Here is a 21,506-nt window from a genome sequence, read left to right on the forward strand (position 1 = left end):
AAACCAAAACTACTAACATTTATTGTATTGTACAACCCTGCTTGGAGAACACAGAGCTGTTTCTACTGTAGGTGAGAGTAGCACACCTTCGAGGCAAATGTCAGGGGACGAAGAACCCACAACAGATGACACAGCCGTCATCCTCTTGTTCTTACTGTCAGAGGAGAAGAGAGGGACTTATCATAATGCAAGACGAGAACACAATCTCCATATGATAATGCCATATTTTAATTCTATTAGGAGAGACAAACACAAACAAGAGTCTGGCCCTTGGGAGGACTGCTGTTCTCTGTGGGCCTTTGGATGACTTGGCAGGGAGCTTTTTAATAGGTATCAGGTGGAAAATAAAACAAACAGGGTGCTGCAGCGAGTCCTTCCAGAACACAGTGACCTTTTGTGAAAACACAAAGATCATCCGCACTGCTGCTTTTAAGTAAGCCTGGCGATGTCACCAAACATGCTTTGTATTGATTTGTTAGCAGGTATATGGGACATAAGCAAGGCACAAAAATGTAATTAATATACTACACAGGTTTTCTAGACAGCTAAATATAAAAATACAATGGTTGCCCTTTCTTTTAGTGTTTGTTCTGTTAATAATAATAATAAGAAAATAGTAGCTGTTGTCTCAGCCCTTTAATCCTCCTAGGCTTACAAAGCCGATCCGCAGTGAGGATCAATTCCCTGGGGTGCAAAGGTTACCACTGACCTTCATAAGCTTTGCAGGTTTAAACCCCCGACAAGCTTATTCTCTTCAGCATCTTCTAAAGAATAAGAAGATTTAGTGCATAAGGGCAGTCGTGAATTTGTTATTTAACTGGTAAGTTGTCGCAGCAGCACAATGCGGACAGCAGAAAGAGTCAGATCACAGATAAACCTGTTTAATGATGACTCACCTTATACGACACACTGCCATTATACAAACTTTGATAACTCTGCTACCATATTACAGGTTCGGCAGGCACTAATGTGCATTTAAGCTAAGTGCTACCATCAGTATGCTAAAACGGAAACAATGGTAAACTAGCAGATTTATATTCATCATTACTTTTCTGTTAGTACAATTTATTTAACTTACTTGTTTAGTGCTGAACTTCGACAGGGTCAAATACAGCTATTTACGCATGTACCACGCATGTACCACTATTGCTGTGCTAGCTGTTGCATTTTACGAACATTTGCTAATTGTTGAGCCTCTGACTGCCCGTACTAGAATCTACTAGATATGGCCATTTAACAGTTTAAACAAAATGGAATATCACATTTTTCTGATTGAACTAAAGTAGATGATTAACCAGTCAAAATTTTGGCATCACTGTTCGTATTGTGATGGCGCTAGCATGGGAACAAAATTAAATCTTCTTTTAGAAAAGCATCAGTGATTGACAACTTGCTTGTTAGAGTTGTGTGTTTTGTGTGATGTGCTTTGGTCTTCATTCTTTTGAAACCAGACATCAGGGTTTAACTTTTACAGTGTCTTTGCCAGAGTTGGTTTGTTTATTTATACAGACTAATGAGGGAAGGGCTAACCACATAATGTGCCGGTGTCGTATACTGTACTGCATAATGATGCGAGGCTTTGTGTCTTTTCTGTAATCAGTTTCAAAAGGAGTAAGGCTTGTTTGTGACAGCTCTGCAGCTGAAATCCTGGCCACTGGAATAATTTACACAGAACTATAAAAAAAAATCAAATAATGAAGCAGCAGCCGGGCAGTTCAGACAGAAATCAGATGTCAGTTCCCCTACAAATGCAGTTTTTACACAAATCGCTACTGAAAACTCAATAAAAGCCAATTTTAAAATTGTATTATTATTATTTTTTACAATCCTTCACTTCACAACAAAATATCACTGTTGGAGTTTGACCTAAAATATATGACATTTAATGAGGTGTATGCTGTTGGGTGGTTGTAGGTTAGCAAATGCCTAAAGCTGAGAGCAGCTCAGTGGGAATCAGTCACTCAGTTAGCCTGGCTTTACACAGAGAAGGTCATCAAGCTGAGAAGGGAATACATTAGGCCAAGCTTATTCAGAACAGTTTCTATTCGCAGACAGAGTAAAAGTCCCTACGCATACTGCAACAATTCAGCAGCCACATTTCAGCACAGTTTCCACACAGAGTTTTTATTTATTCAATTTACATTGATACACATTTTGATAGTACCATGCAGGTAAGAAATAAAAATGCCTCTGGATGAAATATTATGCTCGGAATGAAAAAGCTCCAGGCAGGGTTTCCTTAAAACAGCCTTCACTCTAACATTAGCTTTTAGTCCACCCACACTAAGAATACAGGTGCTTTTAGGGAAACACGGTCTAAAGCAGTACAGAAAGGGATGGTGAGGGGAAATATAAGTACAAAAACATATTCTAACACAAACACCAGCTAGACTTTATGATATACGGGACATATATGGCAGGACAGAAACCATATCGTTATTACTCTATTACTTAGTTATTGATACAGTAGTCGAATATTAAATAATAGCATTTATAATTATAGGGTAAGGAAACTTCACAGACATGTTATATGATTAACAGGCTATTGCATTCCACCCCCCACCCCACCCCCAGCCCCATCGCAACCCTTTGAGTTCCAACTGGTATGAATTTGTTTTACATGCAAATGTCACACCGTCGTCGCTGTGCCGTCACTTCCGCCCGCCGTCCCTGCACACAGTGACAGAGCAACATGGTGCTCACTAGGACTTTTCATCGCACTTCTTCTTCTTCTGGAACTTTCTGAACTGGGACTGGATGGTGACGGCTGCCTTTTCAGTCTCTGGGTCGTCCAAGTCGATGTCAAAGTCCTCTGGCACATCCGTTTTGGATGCATCTGGAAAGGAAAATGAAAAGGTGTTTGAACCTTTCATCAGTGTGGACAAAGTTGGAGTTTATCCCACGGTCAGGTAAGGCCTCTGCTCTGAAAAGCGATTTTAGATTAGCAACCTTAAGGACAGAGGTCAAGTTGTATTTTTCCACTTATTGACATCTCCGCGGGACCGTTTTTGGATCAACATTTAGAATTTAAAAAGTTGTTTTTTGAAGCCTCATCAGCATATCCCGATAACAAGGCAGTGCTTACTGTAGAGAGATCACTGCTTCTGTTAGTTTGCATGACTTAATGGTCATATAAGGTCTTTCAAGACATCTGCTATATATGATCAGCACTGTGTGGACATGAGTAAAGTTTAGGCTTTTGTTAGCAGTTCGGCCTTCATTTGGGCTCATAGGTACAGATCAACAGAGCATTACCAAGGTGAAAAGGCATGCACACAGGTGCTGATTTCCAAAGCTGTGGTCTTTTCCGTAACCTGAAGTAGTAATGTGTAGACAACTAGTCTAGTGTGAACGTTGGCAGGACATAGCTGGCTTGATCTCATAATCTCTCAACATCAGCTTATGTAATACTGCTGTAACTAACTACTACATTATTACCTGAGTACTCAGTAGTTACAGATCAGACCACATCTTTTGGCACAGCCGAAAAGTTTGACTGAAAACATTTGACAGTGTAGCTGTTACAGATACTTAAAGATGCTTTTTTTGGTATTTCCTGCTACTGTTAAAAGACTTTTGCAATGATGACACTCACATGCACAGATAATATGTAGCATACACAGAAACACACAGAGTTCTGTCACAACATCATATGATATGGGTAAATAATAGTGGAGCAGGGCTTCTGTGAGGGAATCGGGCAGAGTGCAAGAAATAAATTGACGACCAGTTCTTAATCCTATCTGGAGCTCAACCAACACTGGCAAAAAGGCCACGACTGTAATCCCATTGAAAGCAGATCATATATATGCACACTACCAGTCAAAAGTTTGGGCACACCTTCTCATTTAATGTTTTTTCTTTATTTTTGCTACATTGTAGGTACATACTGAAGACATCAAATATATGAAGCTAGATATATGGAATTATGTAGCAAAGAAAACAATAATTCTAAATATGTCTTATATTATATAAATCTCAGAAGAGATGAGCCAAGAAACACAAGGAATGGACATTAGACCAGTAGAAATCTGTGCGTTGGTCTGATTAGTCCAAATTTGAGATCTTTGGTTCCACCCACCGTTTGTTTGTGCGACGCAGAAAAGGTGAACAGATGATCTCTACATGCATGGAAGCTCAATGAGAGAAAGGCAAGAGTGTGCAAAACAGTAATCAAAGAAAAAGGGTGGCTGCTTCGAAGAATCTAAAATATAAACATGTTGTGAGTTATTCCACGCTTTTTTTGCTTACTACAGAATTCATGTGTTCATTCATCTACAATGTAAATAGTCATGAAAATAAAGAAAAACTATTAAAGAAAATGTGTGACAAACCTTTGACTGGTAGAGTATATATATACCAAAATCAAATCAGTGTTAGGTTATCATTTTAAATTTCTACACAGTGGAAAATACAAAGCATTTGAATGTCATTCCAAAAAACGTTTAGTTATATCTAACTGCATAATTTTAGGGTAATATGTAGTATGTATTTTAACTAGGTTTTAAAAACCTGGTTGTTATTGTTATTATTGTCCTTAATATGGTCAACAAGCATTTGTGCATTTTTATTACCTGACAAACGGTTAGAAACATGAATAAATAGCCGATCGAGGAGTAAATGAGCAGATGAAAATAGCTGTGGTGTTACAGAGAAGAGTTTTGGTGATTAAAATGATTTCCTCCCTGTAGGTTATATGAAGGGAGGCTATCAGAAGATTTTTCTCAAGCAGCATTCACTGTGGCTCCAACATATATCAACAACAACAACTTTTGCCACCAAGAATAACAGTCTAGAAGAAAGTAAAAGTCTCTCAGGCCTCCTGAAAATAATAATCATAGCATTGTTTTTGCCATGTAAAGAATAACTGTATACAATTTTTACCATTTTGCATCTGTGATGATTAACGATCCTCAAACACAACCACAAGTTAGGTGGTTTTAGCCATTTTATTTTTCTGAGCAACTAATGAGTCACCAGCAGAGCTCCACATGAAGTCTAATGCATTTTGCTGCCTTACAAAACTTCTGCAAAACATTGATTGTCTCCAGTTTGATCAGCAGAGAAACACACGACAGAAGAGCAGAGGAGCGACTCGTGTATTGACCGTGCAGCTAATCCTTGGGTTCCCTTGAGGTTGAACTTGAGTACCTCTCTCTTGCTGCTCAAGGAGAAAACACTAACCTCTATATCAAATCGCACTTTGAATCCAGCATTAATTGATATTGAATTTTCCAACGCTCTGATGCCTGCTGTTTTCATCCCAGCGGCATTACCTATTGAGCTGTGCCCTCTGCTGTGTCAACATGTTCGTAATCTTTGCAGTACGACTGGATGAGATCTGTACTGTCTGTCTACAGAGGAAGGTGAAAGGATGGATCTGATCTGATGCTGCCTTCAAGTGCTTGAAGGGATCATGTCAAGCTCAGCTAAGTCATAAAAAAATCAAGTCCAGCTTGTTTGAGTCAGAAATGCATCCATCAAAGAGCTGACCTTTTTATAATACATTAAAATCTCTTTGTCCTGGTTGAATGCGGTCAGTTTATGTTGCAAAAACTGCTAAAAGATTTGATTAAGAATCCAAGTGGCATCGAAGGTTCTACTCCTTTAAAGCTACAGACAAACATAGAATCGTATTCATACATATCACATTAAGACCTCTGTAAACTGAACCCAGAAAAACAATTTCACTAGTGACAGGTGATTTGCAAGGGGCTCACTGAGTGATCTGTAGGCCTGCATGACCGTGGCTTTAGCAATCATTTTTTTTCAGCGACTGGCATCAACCACATTTCAGGGAATATTCATTTTAACCTCACAGCAGTTGTCGTTGGATGGCCGTGTATTAGGCTACGTTCACACACAACACGTTCTGTTTACGGAAGTAAAAATGGCGGCTACAGAGCTAGTGGGTGTTGTTGCAATTTCTGCACAATCGTAACCGACAGAATTTTGACAAATTAATTAGAGAAAGAAGGACACTGAGAAAAAAGAGAGCCCGTGCTTTAACAATGGCCACCATGCTTTCTCGTTTGTCTTCTCCGGCGCTGATAATTGGCTTCTGTCTTGCGTCAGTGAAGTAAAAGAGGGATTTAAACAGCAGTCGCTTTCTACAACATCAGATATGTATCGGATTTAGTACCAGAAGTGACCAAGGTCGGATTGGAAAATATCTGATTTGTGCTGTTCAAACTGTCATACCATGATCGGATATGGGTCACATAGGGTCACAAAAGTCAGATTTGATGCGCTTTCGCCTGCGGTGTGAACGTAGGAAAACGTGTATTTTGGACAAAAATGGGCAAAATTAATGCTGTAACCAAAACTGGCTTTTCTCACTATACAGTGAATTATACTGTATATCGTACATGGACCAAGGAGGCTGCACCAGTGAGAGTAATTGGGACAGTTTCAATACTAGTGCATAAGCACAGTAGACATAAAGTCAAACCTGTTTAGAAATGGATAAGTTACTATTCTAGTTTTCAATATCATGTCTCAAAAGATGCTATTTTGGTCAATTTAATCAACATTTGTCCAAGTATGTAGAAACTATACCACTCCTATCATTGTGAGTTGAGAACTGCAGAGCAAGGAAACGTGAATGAAACAGTTGATGCCCATTGGCTAATGCAAGCACGATTTACAGTACTTTACTAACACTGTGCTACTTCGATCCTGCATGGATGTAGCTTCAATTTTAAAGGTCTGAAAAAAGAAGCGTGTTTGAAGGCCACCAGATGGTGACAGATGTGGTTGCATAAAAATGGCTTTCTGCCCCGACCTCTGTAAACACTGTTGAGTTTATGGTCTCAGTCATTCATTTTGGGCCATGTTGAATAAAAACTTCAGCCTATTTTTTAAAGTCTTGGTCATAACATGTTTCAAAATGGAGGATTTTCTGTGGTATGCTCATCGGCTAACGACTTATGCTTACTTTCATAGTGGGAAGTCAAAACAGGACTTCGGAAACTAATGGGTGACATAATGGTAGCGACATTTATCCTTTGTGCTCTCTGTGGGCCTGAGGGGAAACTGCTATAGTGAATTAAGAGCAGTAATGAAAAAGTATTTAAAATAAGATTTATGAACATTATTAACAAGGGAGGAAAAAAACACACGTCTTCCAAATTACTGAAAGCAAATGGGCTCACCTCTGTGTTCGCCGCTAGTCATGTCAGTCAGAGCCACATGTCAGCTATGTTACCTAAGCACCTTCATTAGCAATGCCCTGACTCGCTGTTTGTGTTTTGTCGATCAGCCGTCACGCACGCTGCATGACTGACCCACTCATTCGCCCACTTTGTTTGGATGATTATAAAAAAAAAATTCATTTAAAAAAAGAAAGAAAAGGTTAATTAATCTAAAAATAAACTAATAAATACATACAGTAAATAAGAGAATTAATACAAGGATAAATCAATACAGTACAGATAAAAATATAAACATGTCTTGTAATATCTACATTTAATACTTTGTGTGCTTTTATTGGGAACATTTCCTTCCTTCATCCTCATATTGAGCTTCAGCCTGTTAGAATTTGTGATTTTCTCAGACACATTCCCACGTTTCTAGTTTCCTCTGTCAACACGAGCAGCTGAATTCTTTGGTTTGTTCACCCTCAGACTTTCTTATCTTTTTCAAATCACTCGACTCTCATCCACCCATCCCACCCATTCATGAGCTCTGCCTGTCTGCCATGCATATGTCCCCCAGTTTGTCCACTGTCATTGTGTTTCATTTGCTTCTTGTACACCACTGCTTCAATCTCTGTTATTCTCACTTCTAAAACTAAATAGAGAATAAAACCCACTAAAAATGGCATTACCATGGCAACATTTAGTTTCTCTCTGCAATCAACAACTGCAAACTGGAGTTTTGCACAGACCCAACACGTCGTCGTCATCCCGATGAATGCTTGGAGTCTTTAGGATGGATTTTCTTCTGTTTTATGAGACAGGAAGCCACGGCTGAATGTGACAGTGACAGATCATTCTCCTCACTTTGTGGATTCATCTCCTGCTCACGACACAAATTACAGATCATCAAACCCATTACCCCTGTAATATCTGCTGTCGGGGTGCCGCACCCGCTCGTCTGGTTTTGTACTTTCAGCAAGTAAAAGAATAAATAAACAAGTCCATGGTGCTGTTGTGTGGTATCTGCTGAAATTTAGGCCTAATTGCTATGAGGTCTGAAGCTAAGGTGATTTAGTTTAAATGGAATAGATTCATAAGAGTCATGATAAGACCCTCCTTGGTTGGCTTTCTTTCAGAATGCCTTTTAAAAGCCGCTTTGAAGCCCACTGAAAGTTGGGACATCTTATTGATTTCACTGCTTAAAACCAGTTGAGCCATGAGAGGGATTTGTGTGAGCCGGGGACGAGAGACATGAAAGAAGGCTTACAGACCTTGAGACAAAAGAAAGTGATTGTTGAAAGTAAAGTAGAACTTATTAAGTTTTCGCACAGCATGTAGACGGCTATTTTAGCCCACGTTACTGCAGCAAGTTATTACATCTGTGAGTAAAATGGTCTGTGCTGCATACTTTACGCATATTTTTGCTGTTGTTGCTAGCAGCATGCCACAAAGACACATAATTTGCTCCTATTTCTTTAATTGAACCTACAACCTGCAGTGTGTTCTTACAAAGTCTGAGTAACTAGACAAAAAGGATAAAAGAGGAACTGGCTTAAAATAGACTACAGCGGAAGACCAGTATCTGCAAGTAATGTCCTTAAGAAATAGGAAAAATAATAATAATCCAATACAGGACCCGAGAGACGCATCTTTCCCTTCAGTTGATTTAACTCCTTCTCACTAAACCCCCATCTGAAATCTTCTCAGTGAACAGGTGGCTGCAAAGAAGCCATTCTTAAGGAGGTGAAACAAGGAGAAAAAAAGATGAGCTATGCTAAATTACACAAGAGCTGGACTGAAAGACACTGTCAGGTCTGATGGAGTGATGGTTCCAAAATCGAATGTTCTGGATAAAATCATCTTCAGTATGTATGGAGGAGGTCAGGAGACAGGTGAGTATCTACAGCCATCTGCACAACACTGTGGCTGTTCTGTCATGGGGATCAATTTCAACCAGTGGTGTTGGAGATCCCTTTAAATCTGATGGAAATATGAACACAGAAAAGTACCTCAACATTACTGGAGCAGTGTGGGATCGTCTTGACAGCGAACAGAATAAAAGGCAGCCAGCATCCAATAAAGAGCTTTGAATGTCCTTCAAGAAGCCAGAGAACTATTCCTGAAGACGACTTAGAGGAATGACAAGAAAGCTTGACTCGGGCTTGATTCAGGCTGTGTTGCTGAAAGTGAAGGTTTTTGTGTCAAACATTGACTTTCAATCTCATTAGAATTGTAGAAATTTTATTTCCATGTGTTACAAAATCACTGCATCTATTTCTCAAATGCCACAAAATAGAAAAATGCAACACATTTTTCCACGAACTTAGTGAAGATAAACAATCTAGATCTTTTGCTTCTAAATTCTTCACTTTGGGTCTTATTCTCAGAAAGCAGTGTGCAACACACCAGGAATTATAACTGGCAGGAATATGCAGTGAATACCAGGGGTGACAATGAAACACCCGACAGCCCCTTCACAGGTGTTACACAGCTGTTAAAAAAGGGTTACAAAATAGTAAAATGCTGCTTCTGGTGCTGAAAGGATGAGATTTGTATTTACTTTTTGTTTGCGTTCTTGTTAACTATTGTGGGTCTGTAGCTTACAATATAAAGCATTGTTGGGATTCTGCTATGTTGGCATCATCAACAGTAGATGTCACAGTGAATGGAGGTTTATTTGTCAAGTATGTAACTTGAATCAGTGACACTTACAGCATATAAGATCATAAATTGAGCTTAAGAGTCTAAAGTGTGGCCTGGACTGTATCATTATACAATGCTATCAGTAATATTGATCAGGTGACACAAGGGGAGGCATACTCTGGCGTCTGATTTGCATAGCAAGAGATAAGACGCAGTAAAGAGACACCTTATCCAAATGGACCCAGTAGTGCAATTGCCACATACACCTGTGAAGCTTAAAGTAGACTGGGAATCCTTGAGATAGACAAGAAGCAAGAAATGTCCTCCAGCTATCAGAACAAGCCAGTCAGAATTTTTAAACGTTTTTGGCATTTTTTACCATGGCACCTCTAAATTTTACACAAAACGAATAACAGAGTTGCTGAAAGATCTGGACTTGAAAGAATTTTGTTTAACTATGACATATGGTGCACACAAACAGAACCTCCCAAGAGGTTTTAGCCTCCCAAAGAACAAAGCGCAATAGAAATAATATAACCATTTTTTTTAAGTCAATTTTCATTTGTGTGAACATACAAAATATTTTTCACATTTTTTGTCTATTAAATTTCAAAAGATAACTAAAAAAAGACTCCTTAAGAAAGGAAAATGCATCTTAAGTAAGGTAACACACGCTGTTCCCAGATCAGTTGTGCTCAATTGCAGTCACCCTACAAAGACTCATTTGGAGCCATGAAAAATCCTCATATGTACTGTGTGCATATATATTTATGTGGGTAGAAATGTGTGTGTACAGTTTAAAGCCAGCGTGAAAGTCAAGGAAACATCGTCAACCCCTGAGGCCATGAGACACTAGAGAGGCGCAGAAAACCGCGAGAGAGACGATCGATATGCGCATAAACGTGGAGGACCATGTCAGCATCGATTGGTACGGTTTTCCCCTTTATGTCTACTTTTTATTTTAATGTTTTTTCTCTTTCTTTGGCAAGGAAGCATCTGTGTAATCTACTTGCACATGGCATCAGATTTGAAAGAAGAAGCCAGAAAACATGGTGCATTCAAAGGCCTGAAGAAGAAATACTGTTTGTGTTTTCAGCTCCTGAAACAGAAATACAGTGTGCATTCAATAACATTATCCAACAGAATAGGAAGAATTCGTTATGGTTATAATTTAGTACAGTAAAGCTAATTAAAAAGTATGTAGAAAATGGGTCATCTTCACTTTGAGGGCTTGTCACAAGCTAATTATACAAGGATGACTTTGATCTCTAAGGTGAGCCCGCTTGAAATTACGCCTGTGCCTGTTTGAAACGAGGGGGAGGGGCCGTTGGTGGAGCAGTTCCACATTGTTCTTTAACATTACTTTGCAAGCTTAACATTTACATGAGGTAACTGAGCTGTTTTCATGTGTCATGTCCCACATGAATAAGCAGATAACAGGGGGCACTTCCCATATGACAGCATCACTGTGCCCCATCCTTAACTGCTACTGTCAGTGTGGTTTGTTCATGAAGTATCATGTAAAGCTGTGGTACTAACAGCTGTTTCAGTGGCAGGGACAGTCTGTGTCGTACTTGGGCTCATAAGGTCACTGAAGAAATGAAACATATGGTACAAACACATGACATCTGGACTCCAACCACGTCTGCCAATGTCACAGAAGCCCACTAAAAGGTTCTGAATAGTACACTGACTTCAATATACACCGTCACCTGTTCAACTACTCATTAATACAGATATTGAATCAGCCAATCACATGGCAGCAGCTCAATAAATTTAGATATGTAGACATCGTCAAAACGACCATCTGTAGGGTTTATAGAGATCGGACCAAAAAAACTGTTAATTTCCTTGAAGAATAATTTTCAACAAGAATTTTTTTTCTGATTACAACAAGACTGTAACTAAATAAAAAGGACAAAAAATATGATAAAAATGTATTGATACATTTGTCAACCAGTAGAAGTGAGATGAAATTCAAGGGAGACGAGATCCAATCAGAACTAACTAAGTTGCGTAGATGCGAGTTGAGTTGGGAAGTGATTTTTTTCTCCCTGTTTGCCATGAAAACATAAAAAAATGTCAACGCTAGGATAGATTTCTGAAATCTGAAAGACTTAAATAACTATTTAAAATGCAAGTCACTACAGTCAACCTGTTGTGGACGAAGCATAAATGAGTTGGATGAAAGAATGAAAACAGAGGCCTTTCACCTAGGACAATGAGGTTTGTGCGTAGTGAAAAAAACAATAGTAATATTAATTTTTACTGTTAATAGTTTAATGTTTTCAGTTTAACTGCCTGGTTGTGTTCAGGTATTGTATAGCTGAATAAAGGCTGGGGTTAAAATACGCCCTTTCAAAAACATTAACCGTGTATTCAAGCCCTGAAAGCACAACTCTCCTACATGTGACATTATAAAAATGTGCCTGGCTGTGCTCTTCACCTAGCTGCTATTACAATTTGAGCATAATGCACACCAATCTCATGTTTCTTTTGTAAGGTTTTCATTGTCTGAATCATTCAATCGCACACATTCACAGTTGCTTTGACTCTACTCTCTTTCAAGCACTGTTAATGTCAATATAATACATGAATTTCTCAAATTAAATGGTTACAGGGAAGCTAACTGAAAAACTTTAAAGTGAAAAGTTTTGTATTTTACACGTTTAAGTTTAGTCATTTTAGCTAAACAGGCTGAATTATTCTGTAAATGAGGTGAACCTTGAAAAGAAATATAATTACAGATTAGTTTACACATCAAACTCTAAAAGCCTCAAATGAAGGTCCAGGTTCCTCTGCGGTTAGATAAACAAACCTTACGATGGTTTTGCACTAAAGTAGTAAAATTAGCAAAATTTCATCATGTTGCATCATGAAAATAAATAATATTCCAGCTATATATTTAACAAATAGCAGATAGGACACCCTGCAAATGACCTCTTCTGATCAACATCATTTGCAGTTACTTCTGTTTTATCTATGTCAGGTTTTGCACATTATTATCACTCTGCAGACTTTTTTTGTACGTTTAAAACAATAAGAGCCTGTTGTGTCACTTTCTGAATCACTTTCTTTTAATAAGAGTGAAATATATGAGCACCAGCAGCCAGCACTCTCTAACTCTTTATGCAGAAAAGCAGAAAAAAGATTCATTTGTATCCACTTGATAAACATTCAATCTGGCGTCCTTATCTTTGCAGTAAACACTTGCATCCTCCACCCGCTGGTATCAGGGAAACAGCCCCTTCTGCATCTCTGAGGTGCATCACAGCTGCATGTACTTAAATGTACCCAGTTCAAAATGAGTTCCAGTGCATATGAATACATCTGCTTGTGGCTGTCCTTGAGCCCGTGAGAGGTTGCCTCTAAAGACTGTGCTGTGGGCGAGTCAATAGCAGCGTTACTCCCCCTCCCCACCCCCTTCGCCCACTCTCTCCCCCCACATCTCTGTGTATTAAGAAACACACTTCAGACACGCTGGGAAAGCAGTTTTTACAGGCTTCAAATTAATTTTCTAGGTCAGACAACAAAGGCGCATTCTGTGTTTGTGTATGTGTACTGCGGGCCGTGTAGTTTCCTTCACTTTCTCTTTTCATTAAGTGAGTGAAATGCTAGAGCTGAATTTTAAAGGCAGTGAAAAATTAGTCTCCTGCATCACAGTGTTTACCCTGCTCGAGATAATCCCGTTAATTGCTGTTGGTGAATAATGTAGCTGAAACAGCAGCTCGGTTTAATTGGAGCGACTTTTTGTTTTATTTTAGACGGGGTCAGCTGCTGCGTGAACTTGGTTCCAAGCTTCTCTCAATCGCAAATGAGGATGCACTTTTCAAACGCACTTTCCAGGCAGATTACTCCCTTAAGTATTTCTAACTCTTTCAGGTGGATAATATAAGAAATTGAAACATTGGAACAAAAGATTTGCTTTGATTCTATTGAAGTTGTATTACCTTACAATATAAAGTGCCTTGAGGCGACTGCTGTTGTGATTTGATCCAATAGAAATAAAACTGAATTGAAGTTGCTTTATGTAACTTTATCTATACAATACATCATTATCTTTGCAAAAAAAAAACCTCACCATCACACTCATCAACTAATTGCACATAAACTGTAATATTTTCTGACAATACTGCCTGTGTGTAATGCAACAAACGTCGGTGTGTGTTTGCATCTTAGGTTTTTGGGCCATTCCTTTGAGTTTTAGAGGTTTGGGAATTATTTTTGGTCTAATGAAATGTTTTCGGTTTTAGTCCTATGGTATTCTGTGTTTCGAGTTTAAGGTTCTTTCCATTGTATTATATTCTTATTTCTGGAACTGTATCTGTCCCCTCTTTTGTCACCTGCCCCTTGTCTTGTCTCTTTGAGTAGTCAGCCTTTGTCACTGTATTTGGTTAGCTTTGGTCCGTCTAGTTCATAGGTTCTTGTCTAGGTCATAGTGTGCATGTGTTTATCTTCTTATTCTATTCTGTGATCCCTGTTATGTCTCGCTCTCTGGTCTCTCTGTTAGTTGTCTCAGGTGAGTCATCTTTCAGTCACGTTTGTGTTCTGTTCCTGTTTCTAGTGTCTGTTTCTGAGTTTGTTATGTTTCCTGTTTTATTTTGATAGTCCTTTGTCTCATGTGCATTGAGTTCCTGTCTTCCGTGATTCCCTCCTGTGTATTTATTGTCCGAGTCTCCCTCTGGTCTTTGTCGTTGTCATACTTTCCCCCATGTGTGCGTGTTCAGTTTTGTAACTTGCAAGTGCTTGATTCCTGGTTAGTCTGAGTTTCTGCATAGAGTATTTCGCTCCCCAAGCTCTGGCAATAAATGCTGTTCAAAGTTCGGTCGTGTCTCCAGATCTTCAATTGGGTCTGCACTCTGCCAGCCACATATTGGCCACTTTTTTGGCACCTTTGGGTTTTGTGTTTCTGAATTTTGTTGTTTGAATTTCTGTGATTTTGGAGTCTGATTCCTGTATGATTGTGAGTCTTAGTTTGAGTCTACAATTCATTTTTATCCATTCAGTTCAGTTCAGTTTGTAATCCCAACAAACATTTCATGGTTGTATAATGGTCAACTGGCCGTCTGTTTGGTTTGTTTTTTTACATGTATGAACAATGGCTCCAAATTTAACCACTGCAGTGACGTCGGTTTCAGGTACTTCTTCAGGTTGCTTGGACATCCTTATTAGACTTTCTACCAACAGAAAGCTTAAGAATTGTTTCCTACTTACTATAGATTAGAATGAAAAAACAAAACATTTTCTAGTTTGCGTCAGTGGTGACGCAAACTCATTATCGCACGCTTCCAGCCCTGTTTTCTTTCCTATTGAGGTGTTTATACACACAAGGAGCTGCACCCCTGGGTTTATGATGCTGACATCAGGGACAGAGCGGTGATGCTTCTAACAGTCGAATGTGTTACCATCTTCATTCAACAAATGAGGCCCAATTTACATGTGCACAAATGTAAATGACTTAAAAGTACACTGTAAACCCCAACAGTCTACCTGACTTATAAAGTTTGTGGATATAACAATTAAAATTCCTCACAAAGTTGAAACAACTTAAAACTTTTCTGTTCGGTTAACGATTCAAACAGTTATAATTGTACATGGCTTAGAAGTTAAGAGTAAATACTGCTTTCTTAATTATGATTTTTGAGTAAATGTTTTTTTCCGAGCTCCGCATGTGGACGTCATGACGTCATGACGTCTTCTCTCTAACCTGAACGACGTTGACAGAAAATTCTGTTCAATATGGCTGCCCTTCTCGAGCGACTGGAGAACACATTTGGAGAAACTTGTAAGTAAAACGGAACCTTCGTTATGTTTATTTTTTCCGTAAAAAAGCAAGTATATTAATATGTTGCAGCCAATAACTTGTTTTCGAATGCGCTGTTGTGTTAAAAAGCACAGACCCAGGTGGTGAATAGTTGTTCGCGGTTGTTCGCGCTCTTTTTCAAACATAGATTATGTCGTCAGTTTTACAGTTTTAACCGATTAAAACACAACGCAAGAAAGTTGGCGTTTTTACAACAGCAGCCTCATTGTTCGGCAGGTTTTTGTTTTTTTTTTCTTCTCATTAGCATCATTCAAAAGTGACTTAGCTAGCAGTGGCAACTTCTATCTAAAACAATTGAAATATAGCAAGGTGTTGTATATTTAGTGTGCTGATAAGGTTTTCAATATTTTTTTTTTCTTCCAAGGCTGAAGGCCAAAGACAAAAAGACAGAAGAAAAAAAAATTCAGACTGCAATTAATTTCAGGTGGAGACAGTAAACACAGGTGAGTTGAAAGATCTATTGAAGAAACCATTCATTAAGTCCCTTAAGGTGAAGATTTCATATATTGATAATGATAAAATTAACACAAATTAAAAGTTTCACTGATAAACACACAATTTTTCCTTGCTTTGAACCCCATGTTCTATATAGATCACAGCTCTGATCTGGAGAACACTATTTTAAAATACTGTGTAGGGTTTTTGTCAAATGATTAAGAAACATACTCTCTGTCACAAGAGACAGAAAGGTTGTATCTTAAAAGAAAAGTCTCCAAAATTTAGTAGAGTCTGATGTCATGCAGTTTCATAAACATGTATTCTCCCCAAAGAATGACACCTGAAAACTTTGCGTTAAATGAACTTTTCTTTTCCCTTTTTAGGAGGCGCCTGATATCAACGTGAAACGCACTGCAGTACTTCGTGCCCTTCCTGTATACCTGCGGGAGGAGGACCCAGAATTCTTTTAGACATGTAATGTAAGTGTATTTTTGCATTACTTAAATTCTGCCAGTAAGATAAAATGCTATGGATTTTTTTAAATACAATTTAATACCCTAGCAGCTACCAAATTGTACAAACAAAATACCCTCTCTGTAGAAAACCCACACACACACAGGTCAGGAGCAGGGCACAGGCGTATCACAGCACTATGGCTATGCTGCAGGTGGCCCAAAAACCAGGCTGAAGTCAAGATTTAGTTTCTTTTTGAGATAAAGTCATGAAATAAAAAATTACTTTTTTTTTTAGAAAAATAATAAAAATACAAATTATGTAATGCAAGAAGCTAACACGTTAATGTACATTTTTCAAAAAAAGTAGAGTACCCTAACTCGTTACAAAGTAACCCACTACACTGCTGAATGTTTTGCTAGATTACAGGTCATGCTTGTCACATTCTCTCAAACCAACCTTACTTATTTAATTGGGGCGATCGTAGCTCAAGAGTTGGGAGTTCGCCTTGTAATCAGAAGGTTGCCGGTTCGAGCCCTGGTTCCGACAGTCTCGGTCGTTGTGTCCTTGGGCAAGACACTTCACCCGTTGCCTACTGGTGGTGGTCAGAGGGCCCGCTGGTGCCAGTGTCCGGCAGCCTCGCCTCTGTCAGTGCGCCCCAGGGTGGCTGTGGCTACAATGTAGCTGCCATCACCAGTGTGTGAATGGGTGTGAATGTCTGGATGACTGAATGTGTAAAGCGCTATACAAATACAGGCCATTTACCATTGATACTGTGTCTATTCCAGGCGGACGCATTGGATGAGTCGACCCTCATTGACACTCCAGTTGCCCTTCTCACAGTGGTTACCGACGGCGCTTCCCAGTCCAGTCCATTTTACTTCCTCAAGCATGGCTGTTTTGGTGAAAGGCAACTAGGTGATGCGTGATATTCCCAGATTTGCAAATGCATTTGCTTTATTGTTTGGCTTGATCTATGCTCTGCATTTAGACTACCCCAGGAAGCTGGTTCACACATTTGCCTTAGTCCAAAATATCTTCATGGGGCTTGATGACGGCAAACCCCTGAAACCCCTGCCTACATGCTCTTAAGGAATATAAGGCAATGTTTGTTAGGACACGCACTCTGTTACTGAGCACTTTGTTTGAAGCACTTTAAGAACTTTAAGTTTACTACAGGCTTTGGGTGGATTTAACTCCATCAGTTTACCTAATTTTCCTATACTTGACTGCCTTATCTGGTTATTTGGAAGCTGATCGTCTTTGTACCCATTTTAAAAAATTGTTTTTCATTTCTATTTAAAAAAAAGTGATTAGTATTTGACTTTTTGTTTTGCATTTTTGTGTATTTTGAGAAAGATGCAATTAGGACTGATGTCGTCCTTTGTGAGTTTATAAAAAGATAAATGTTCTACACAGAATTTATAATGCTCACTTTATGGTGCCGATGTCCATGTTAGTTGTTTTATAAAAACATTTGTGATGTTTTTAAATTTTCATGAAAAAATGTTAAATAAACAAAATGTAAAATAACTGAATTTCCGTACTTTTTTTTTTTTTTTAGTAGTCTACACTCACAACATAAATATCTTTTAATTAATAATCAGATAATTTGAGTTTAGGTTGTAATATAATTGCATTGTGTTGCATCAAAATAATAAACTACAAGAAACACAAAAATATTGAAATTAAAGTATACAGTCTTTGAGTAAAGCTCAATTAATAAAATATAAAATATAATTTAAAATTTTTAGGTTAACAATAAATACAAATTTTGAGTACCCCATACTTAGAAGATATGAGTTTTTGTACTTAAATCTTTTGAGGTAATCAGTTTCCACAAAAGTTTTAAGTTCAGTCAACTTGTTCGGGTTTACAGTGTAGAGAAGGTGTGTGGCCATCTATTAGCAACTAACCAGATTGGTTCTCTAGGAAAGACAAAGAAAGTGTAGAAATACATGGAACCATCAACAGTCATCTCTCTTTTGTTCGAGTTTTCAGACATACCACGACTGCTTTGTCTGCTTTGCTTTGTTTGGCATCAGGTTTTTAACTATGTTTCCTGTGATGTTTTGATTTTTATGAGTTGCAGTTTTAGCTCCACAAGTGTTTTCTCTCTGTCATCATCTTTCTCTCTCTCTCATAATCTTTCTGATGATGCCTGTTCTCCTCTCTCTGTCATGGCTACTGTTTAGCATTCGTCTATTTCCTGTTTTACTTTGAACTTTCTTTAATGCCTTGTGTTTGTTGTACTTCGTGCTTTGTGATTACATACAAAACTGCTCCACTGTGTACTAGTTACACATTCGCCTAACAAGCAAAAGATCCCCGGGTGGAGACACAAATCCCCTGGGGGTTGCACCAGGAAATGCATCTAGTGTTAAAAATCTGGGAGCAACCGACAGTATCCTTTTACAGAGCAGCTGTTGCTGCACAGAACACGTCACGTCTTCACGAATTTCTATGGTTTGAAAATATAGCTCCAAGTGATTTATTTTTTGTGAGTTCAGGACTTCTGAGTGTGGCATGCCTAATTAAAGCAGTCTCTACTTCATTTAAAAAAAAAAGAAGTTTTTACATGACTAATATATCTGATTTGTGACATACAGGTGTCAGTGTAACAGCGGTGCTGTTGAGTTTTAATGCAGTTTCCCACAAATAAAGTGAATAAGATCCGAGATTCACTGTTTTATCTCATAAAAATAGCGCAGCCTACTTGGTCCCATCTCAATCCGTGATGCGCTGCTGAGTCAGGGCATCAAATCAGCGCCATGATTTAGAGAAGGTGAAAGCTGGGAGGATATTAGTTCTCTCGTTGAAGCCTTTATTTGCTCTGCTGTGATGGGTTTAATGACAGAAAGCTCAACAATAAACATGATTTGTAACGTGCTCGGTGCACAGAGCTGTGCTTTATTTCCCCCAGGACTGAACTCATACAGGCCGTCTGTCTCTGCTCAGGGAGGCAATCATCAGAGAAGTGTGTTTACAGACACTGGTGGTCATCTCACTTTTGTCTCCTGGTTTTTAGGGTGTTTTTTTCCAGCTGAATCAGGATATCAAAGTTGCAAACAAACCTCTTTGTCAAATAATGTAAAGCCATAAAGTATAAGCAATATAAACAAGGTGATCTTCTGTCAAGCAGGGGAAGAGATTATTATATTGTTCTGAATAATAAGGAATAATTTGATAAAAATCACATAATCTCTGACATTTATCAAATGTTCTCCATGTTATATATGATGACATCATTCCCTGAACTCTTGTAAGAACAGATCTGATGGAAAGCCTGAGGTGAATTTGTGTCTTTGTGCATGTCCTTCTCTCCTTGTTGCTGTCCATCTACTGTCATCTGTCTTCTAAAACCATCCTATACTGTAAACTCCAATCTCCTCTCCCCTAAACCAACAGTTTGTTTCCACTAAAATAAATGTCCAAGTATATTCCAAAGGAAATAACAAACAAACATATCGTTTTGTGACTTTTTTACCTTGTCCTCCAGAAGTCTTATTGTTGCCAGCAGCAGCTCCAGATGTTTGTCTCTGCAATACAAAAAACAAAATGTAAGAGTCAGTGGAGCGCAGATTTCTTCTCATTTTAATCCACCAGACTTTACTCTGACAGCATCCTGTCTTTGTATCCAAAGGGCCTGAGTACGTGCCACTGGTCTGTGCTCTTATTGGTTATTAAGACCCAGTCTCATGATTGCTTCTGACATACTGGAGGCTGCGCTGGCACGCCTTCCCCATGACAGCCAGAGGGGGTCTTAAATGTGGCCACGTGGGCTGGGCAGTGCAGGTCCTGTGGACCAAGGAGCCCGTGACAGTAGAGACAGTTTACAGTAAGACAGGGACTGACACAGTACCCGAGGGGTTGCTCTTTACTATGACTTGTCACTGTGACACTACAGAGGTCACAATAGTAGCAACATGTTTTCTTTTCTCACTATTTATGAGATAATATAAGTATATCTTATACAGCCTCATGCAGCTGGATAAGTACTTAAACCTTAGTTTTAAATAAGGGCTTAAACGACAACTAAATGAGGATGTGTACATTGTAGGTATAGTTTTATTGTATAATAAAGTCCAATTACATTATGTACCTTCATTCTAATACCACATTTCACATCAGTTTATAGTATTAACAAGTCAATAGTATTTTGCACAGGTCCAAAACAACCTGTTTGCTAAATACACTTTAAATAAATAAAATCTAGATGTTACATAATACAGATAGCCACGCTTAGCTGATATAGCATTATCATTATGCCCTTAAACACTAAAGCAGCGACATTTATCTAAATGCCATGTCTCATTATCCAACAGCCATTTATTTGCCACATCATATTAACTCTGTATTCCAAACACACTCGCTTTCCCCCATCAAACTGCAAATAAGCACTAATCTCTAGAGAAATAACACACACACACTCGCACACGCTCAGTTAATGTATGTAATACCCATTTCTGCCAACACAACATGTGATTTTCTCAGCGTGTACATAAAGTGAGCCCAAACACCGGGGAGTTTGAAAAGTTTTGCCTCGTAATGAGATATCAGTCTGCTGGGAAAATAAATGTTCATCTTTTTTTTTAAATATCGGTCATAAAAACAAGTTTATGTAAGAAAAAAACAACTATATAGCTCTTGGTAGTAAAATGCCTTCATTTGTATGTTAAAGTGTTTGGGATCCAGACAGGTACTCTCAGCATTAGAGGCATGAAAAGGGTAAAACATTATAGAAGAGTATAAGAGTGACACTTCATCACAGTGAGCAGATTAGGCAAAGCTATTCTTAGAACCATATTATAGCTTTTAATATGCAGCACAGCAAGGAAGAGAAGGCACATCATCATCATCATAAAGGAACCAAATAAAAGAAGTAAAGACGGATTAAGGAAAGGAAGGGAGGAGGATGGGCTGCAGCGAGGAGCAACATCTCAAGCCTTTTGCTTTTTCCTCTTTTTTTTTTGGTGAGTAGCTGAGTGTCAAAAGCCAGCACACATTTT

The 21,506-nt window shown here is 38.6% G+C and overlaps 1 protein-coding gene and 1 long non-coding RNA gene across 2 annotated transcripts in view; one reads left to right on the forward strand and one right to left on the reverse strand.

Moving 5' to 3' along the window:
- Positions 1 to 2,103: 2,103 nt before the first annotated feature.
- The window catches only part of pcp4b (Purkinje cell protein 4b), a 44,449-nt gene continuing 25,046 nt past the window's right edge, over positions 2,104 to 21,506 (reverse strand). Inside the window, exons 2-3 of the mRNA XM_085380079.1 lie at positions 19,985 to 20,036; positions 2,104 to 2,836 (exon numbers count right to left, since the gene is read on the reverse strand). Of these exons, the coding sequence (XP_085236205.1) occupies positions 2,703 to 2,836; positions 19,985 to 20,036 (186 nt within the window). The 3' untranslated portion in view covers positions 2,104 to 2,702. The remainder of the gene's footprint in view (positions 2,837 to 19,984; positions 20,037 to 21,506) is intronic.
- On the forward strand, positions 15,376 to 18,368 carry LOC146653849 (uncharacterized). The gene is made up of 4 exons (XR_014907202.1): positions 15,376 to 15,567; positions 15,971 to 16,049; positions 16,428 to 16,523; positions 17,286 to 18,368. It is a non-coding gene; the product is annotated as an uncharacterized LOC146653849 (long non-coding RNA).

The sequence above is a fragment of the Rhamphochromis longiceps genome, linkage group LG14 (assembly GCF_057381845.1).
Source record: "Rhamphochromis longiceps isolate RC_006_pf linkage group LG14, R_longiceps_female_GT1.1, whole genome shotgun sequence".
In the NCBI taxonomy this organism is placed as follows: domain Eukaryota; kingdom Metazoa; phylum Chordata; class Actinopteri; order Cichliformes; family Cichlidae; genus Rhamphochromis; species Rhamphochromis longiceps.